The sequence below is a fragment of the Manis javanica genome, chromosome 8 (assembly GCF_040802235.1).
Source record: "Manis javanica isolate MJ-LG chromosome 8, MJ_LKY, whole genome shotgun sequence".
NCBI lineage: Eukaryota > Metazoa > Chordata > Mammalia > Pholidota > Manidae > Manis > Manis javanica.
In genome coordinates this window covers 98,862,554-98,868,553 of record NC_133163.1, presented here as the reverse complement: position 1 = coordinate 98,868,553, position 6,000 = coordinate 98,862,554, and the positions used below count along the sequence as shown (strand labels likewise).

Sequence of the window (6,000 nt, the reverse complement as noted above, 5' to 3'; positions counted from 1 at the left end):
TCTCAGCTTCATTCACAGATTTATTAGCTTGCACACACAGACAGAAATTCATTCAGTAAAGTTCATTCATAAAAATTTCAACACTTTGTGTGTCATCCTGCGCATCCAGCCTTCTGCTGCGGGTGGGCCCTTGAAAGGCTCTGAGATGAGTCCAGACTGGGGGAAGCTCTGAGCGAGCGTGGGCGGGCTGGGAGGGGATCTGAGCGACTCGGAGGGATCGCAAGTCCATGAAATAATGCGAAGCAGTGACAGATACTAGTACTCCTGGCTTGTGGCCCAGCCGGGATGCAAGATAAGCAATATCTTCCGAGAGAGGGCATCCTTCAGAATCAACGCAGAAGGGCCTTTGGCTCTTAACACACATTTTCTTTTTCCCTTCTTTAAATGAGCAATCGTTGGAACGAATAAAGGGTTAATAGGCCGGTCCTTGCCCCGCCCTGTGGGAGCCAGAGGGAGCAGGTTTGAAAGTTCCTGTGTGCTGAAGGGGAGGCTGGGGGTGGGGAGTGGGGGCGCTAAATATTCCGGCGAGGCTCCTGCACCGCTGGCGCTGCGGCGCGGCTGGCTATCCGGTACTCGGCCCGGTTCTGTGCACAGTTGGCTGAGAGCGGTCCGCGCTGCCCAAGCCGGAGTCCAGGTTTTCCCAGCAAGGGATCCAAGGCGAGAACACCGGGTGCGGCCGCCTGGGCCTGGGAGGGACTGAAATCAGCCGGGGAGGCATTTTCCCCCTGGGCCCGGGAGCCGAGGCGGGCGAGGGCGAGAACAGAGTTGGAGAGGTGGCTGCCGCGAGGTGCACTTGCTTTGCGTTCCGTTTATCTAGCAGACGACCGAGGCGATTTATGCAACAGTATCCTGTCTGGGCGCTGCCAAGGCTATGCGCGAACGCAGTCAGGACAGCCTGGCCGGACTCGTGCTGTATGTAGGACTCTTCGGGCACCCCGGGATGCTGCACAGGGCCAAGTACAGCCGCTTTCGGAACGAGTCCATCACATCCTTGGAGGAAGGCAGCCCCGGAGGCTCGGTTGGCAACAAGGGCTCGCCGCAGCCTCCCTACCCGGCCCTGGCACCTCACCTGCCGGCTGAAGATGCGACCTCGGCGTCCCAGGAGAGTCCCACCCCATTGTGCACCTTGATACCTCGCTTGGCGAGCATGAAGCTGGCCAACCCAGCCACCTTGCTGAGTCTGAAAAACTTTTGCTTGGGTACCAAAGAGGTGCCCCGGCTGAAGCTCCAGGAAAGCCAGGACCCGGCTCCCAGCAGCCCAGAATCCCCTGAAACGTGTCTAAATAGGGCCGTGTCTGCACCTCCGCTGCAGCCAGACCTGGTGGGCCACAGGGCTACTGCCTTAAGTCCCGATACCTGCCCCCTTCCTGGCCCTGGGGAGCCAACGCCAGGGAGCAGGCAGGACAGGCACTTGCTGCAGCACCTACTGGGACCCGGCATGAACTACCAAGTGAGGGTAAGTCCATTTCCCTTTCTGCACTCCTTAGAGCTCCTGGGGAAGGGGTGTCTTCTCTGCTTTCTGCGCACCACCTGCCTGGGTTCTGGGCTTAGGCAAGGCATTGTGCAACTGGACAGAGGAGAGAAGGGGAGCTGGCCTTACAGGTTTACCTACAAATATCTGGCTTGTATCGGAGTCAGGGCATGAACTGGTGCCAACTTGTAGGTGGTTGCTAGGTGTGGGGGCAGCTTCTGGTATAGACAGCAAGGTGGGGGCGTTCTTGTCTCCACTGAACCTAGCATTCAGGCCAAGAAGAACCAAGAATTTCAGATCTCATTAGTGATTGAGACCCGGTAGGTTTTACCAGCCATTGTATTTCAGGAGAGATTTTTATGCTAGAGGATACATGGTGTGTGACAGACTTAAATTATTTTTAAAAATTTAATTCAGCATTTAATAAAGAGTTTCCAAAACATGGCCGATCCTGTAGCCTTGTGCTCAGAGCTAGAATTAAGTCTTCAGTGCACATTTTTTGCTTTTGCTGCTCTTGTTGTGCCAGGTAGGCCTTGTGCATGAGCTCTGTGCAAAGTCAGGGTCCTTACTGGCTTTGCATCCCCCCTTGGCCATTCCAGATGTGTGTAAAATTATAGAAGATTTGGCCTCTGCCTTTCTGGAGCTTGTGTTTCAATTGAGAGACCAGTAAATGCATGTGCAATAATAAGGACAGTGCTTATCCATAGATACCTTGGGTGAGAATGCTGAGGGAATTCAGAGAAAGGGAAAGGTTGTCGTGATCTGGGATTCATTCACATGGGGAAATCTTCAGGAGAAGGTGCATCTTGGAAGAGATATGAGATCTGGACTGGCAGAAATGCCTGTCAGGGCAAGAATGTGAGCAAAGTCCAAAGGGCAGATAACACTGTGGTGGCTCAGGGGAGCACCACCTAAGCTGAGCTTAATTGAAAAGTCTGGGGAATGGTGGGTGACAGAGAGTGGCCGGTACGTAGGTGCTCAGACAAATGAGAGTCATACAGACAAATACAGATCTTGGGTAGCTTGGCTTCCAGAGGAGGGAATAGGTGACCTTAGCTCTTAAATGCCAGATGGGGACTTTGTAAACACTCTGACTGGTAAACAAGAACCCTTGTATGTTTATAGGCAAACTATGACCTGATGAAAGTGGTTCAAAAAGATTAATCTGTGAATTCATTTGAGATGGATCGAAGCATGGAAAAATGAGAGATTGGGAGACCAGTAAGAAAGATACCCTTGGAGTTTAGGCATGAGGGGATGGGAATGTGGTTTAAGGTGGCGTTGAGAGCGTGGAGATGAGCACAAAGCCTCTGTGAGAAGCCTCAGCGGTCTCGGGTAATCGAGCAGATCATTTCAGCTCATAATACAAACAATAGAATAGTGAACATTTATTGAGCAGTGGGTAGTTTGGTGAGCATATTATTGTTGTTTATGGAGGTTGTGGATGATTATTATAAAGGATTGTAAGGAGTGAAAAATAACTTCAAATGTAAGACTCAGCATGGGATTAGTGACGTCAGTGATAGAAACAGTGTGAATTGGGAGGGGGTCATGCTAAGTTTGCTTTTGACATAATACATTTAAATTAATGATATCTACGTGGTACTGATCTGTAGATAGGCGGTCATATAAGACTAGCACTCAGGTGAAAAGCCTGACCTGAAGGTGTAAATCTGAGAGATGACCTAACAAACTGTATCACAAATGGGCAAGATCTCCAGGAGGGCTGAATAATGAAGACTGGAAAGGTTCTAGTGAGAGCAGGCTTGGGGCAGCCTGGGCGAGTGGGTAACTAGAGCTTCTAAGGGAGACAAATCCATAGGTCTTGCTCAGCTCTTGCCCTCCCCCACAGTGACGTGACTCATAACAGAAATAGTGTCATATATCTACTAAAAGTTCCTGGGCACGTTCTTATTTGTCAAGTTCAAGTGTCTGCCAGCCCCTAATGGGAAAACGAATGCCTCTCCAAACCCACACTCTCTGCACGTGCTGTCCCGTCACCTAGACATTGTGTTCTCTCTGCCTGGCCTGTCCTTCCCTCTGGTACCTCCTTCCACCTCCCCACACCCACATGCCTGTACAATCATAAATGTGAAAAGAGCTGCTTTTTCCCCAGAGAGTGTCTCCACTGGCATTTTCAATTTCTATTAAGGACACCATCTGTCTTTTCATGGTGATGATCAAGTGACCCACACTCTAGGGCTAGTAGACAGGGAGACAGACACCAATTAACTCCTCTCTTAGGAAGTCGGAATACACAGAAGAACCTGCCTATCAATCTTTCTAGAACCCTGACTTTGAAAGATGGAAGGGACTCAGAAGTTTTCAAGTTCATTGCCTCTATGGGGAAGCTGAAGCCCAGAGAAGAGGGCTTATTTTTTACGGCCAGACAGCAGAGTGAAAGGAGGAGTGAGACCCAGACCCCAAGTCCCCATGTGCGCCATTCTTTGCTCTTTTTACCACAGGTTTCCATCCTGGTTGAGATTTTGTTCCCCAGAATTCTTTTAGATGTGAACCAATTTTTAAAAAATAAAATACCAACCTATTAACTTACAATAAAAAATGTCATATTAAGTGAACCAAAAATGTGATCCCTATGTTCTCATCTGTAGGAAAATGATTATAGGAAGATTTATATGAAAGATTGCTTGAAGGTGATGGAATCAGAGCAGAGAAGTGAGAGGTTCTGGATGGCTAGCAGACATAGGGGCAACTTTCATAGGCCAAAGGAGCCCCTTACTGTTCCTCATCCACAGCATGCGGCTGCTTCTCCTCCTGCCCAAACTTATCTGTTTATTCATTCACTCATTTATTCAACAAATATGTATTGTGAGCCAATTATATAACAGGAACTGTTCCAGGGATACCCTGGGGATACCTCAGTGAATAAGAGAGACCAGGTCTGAGACCTCATGGAATATGCTAGAAAGTCAGTGGAGACAGGCCCTGAGTGAACAAGGAAATACAACGTGTCCCCCATAGTAAGTGTCAGGAGGAGCAATAAAGTGGAGGCAGTAAGAAAGGCAGTTGCTTGGTGGAAGTGGTGGGTATTGCATTCCTTTTGGGCATAGCTGTTTATTTTGTTTTCTTACATCTTTCCTCTTCATAATAGGAACTGTATTTTCTGTTTACATTAGGGTCGACATTGGGTTAATATCCTTTTTTAAAATTGACTCTTCTTTTGGTCTTAGGATGTAGAATCAGTTATACAGCCAAAAAAATACTTTGTGAATCCTTAGCACCTATTTTGAGTTAACTTTCATTGAAATTCTGATACTGAACTTCCTGAAGGTCTCAAAGGAAGGCAGGCCAGCAAACTATTCTTAGAGAGACACTCAGCCAGAAATGGGACAGCTAACCCCAGTCTGAGCAGAGTAGGTGAGGTGGATGAAGTCTGCCAAATGGTGCCAGATAGTGACTATTGTTCCCACCAAAGTGAGATTAAGTCTATTTCTTTATGAGGACCTCCCAGGTCATTTCATCCATCTACAAACATGCACTTGGAGGTCTCTCAGGTGCCCAACAGTCTGTGGTGAGTGTGGAAAATATACCAAGTGACTGGTGCTCTCATCTCTACAATGAGAGGATTGGTCTGTGTGGCTTTATATTTTTTCAGCTGTGCCCCCAGGACCAGCATTAATACCCTTATGGCCCCTTTCTCCACATGGGACATGTTTAAAATCATAGTTCTTTTCTCATCCCCAACACCCAGATGGCTTACGATTTAATTCAAACACTAAATAAAGCAGAGGCAAAGAAACTAACCCTGACAGAGCAGGTACAGGTGAGCAGGGTAGTTCTCACAGTAACCCTCAGCGGGAGGCAGAATTCTCCAAATGAGGATAAGTTGTCTACCCTACACTTTATAACCTAAGGAAGGAGCAGACAGGATTCAAATCAAAGTTTGTCTCACTCCAGTGCTCATTTTCCTCCCACCCTCTCGTCCTATCTCTGAGCAAAGCAGTCAGTCCTGCAGGTTTGTGAATGGAGTGTCATAGATGAAGAAACAAACTGAGCAGGATGGCTTTATTATGGGACCAGCCCACAGAACTTGCCTGGTTGCATGCGTTTGCACGAGTACAGTTTCCTCACCTCAGCCTAACCAAGCGCGATGAGTTCCCCAGACTGTATGAATATCCTAAAGCGGTTGTAATAAGCATCACAAACTGAAATTATTCTCTTGCAATTCTGAAGGCTTAAAGTCTGAAATCGAGGTCTTGCAGGGCCATGCTGTCTCTGCAGGCACTAGGAAAGGCTCTTTCCTTGCCTCTTCTAGCTTCAGGTGGCACTCCTGGGCCTGTAGGTGCATCACTCCAGTTTCTACCAGCATCTTCACCTAGCTTTCTCGCCTATCCATATTCACATTTCTCTCTTCTTATAAGGGCAGCAGTCACTGGATTAGGGCCCACACTGATTCAGTATGACTTCATCTCAACTTGATTACATCTGTGAAGGTTCTACTTCCAAATAAGGTCACATTCATAGACTCTGGGGGTTAAGACTTCACGTTATGTTCTGGGGGGACATAA

At 48.0% G+C, this 6,000-nt stretch overlaps 1 protein-coding gene across 1 annotated transcript in view; it reads left to right on the top strand.

The window, feature by feature from the left end:
- The first annotated feature begins 529 nt into the window (after positions 1-529).
- SHC4 (SHC adaptor protein 4) overlaps positions 530-6,000 on the top strand; it is a 120,647-nt gene continuing 115,176 nt past the window's right edge. Inside the window, exon 1 of the mRNA XM_017668841.3 lies at positions 530-1,456. Within this exon, the coding sequence (XP_017524330.3) occupies positions 872-1,456 (585 nt within the window). The 5' untranslated portion in view covers positions 530-871. The remainder of the gene's footprint in view (positions 1,457-6,000) is intronic.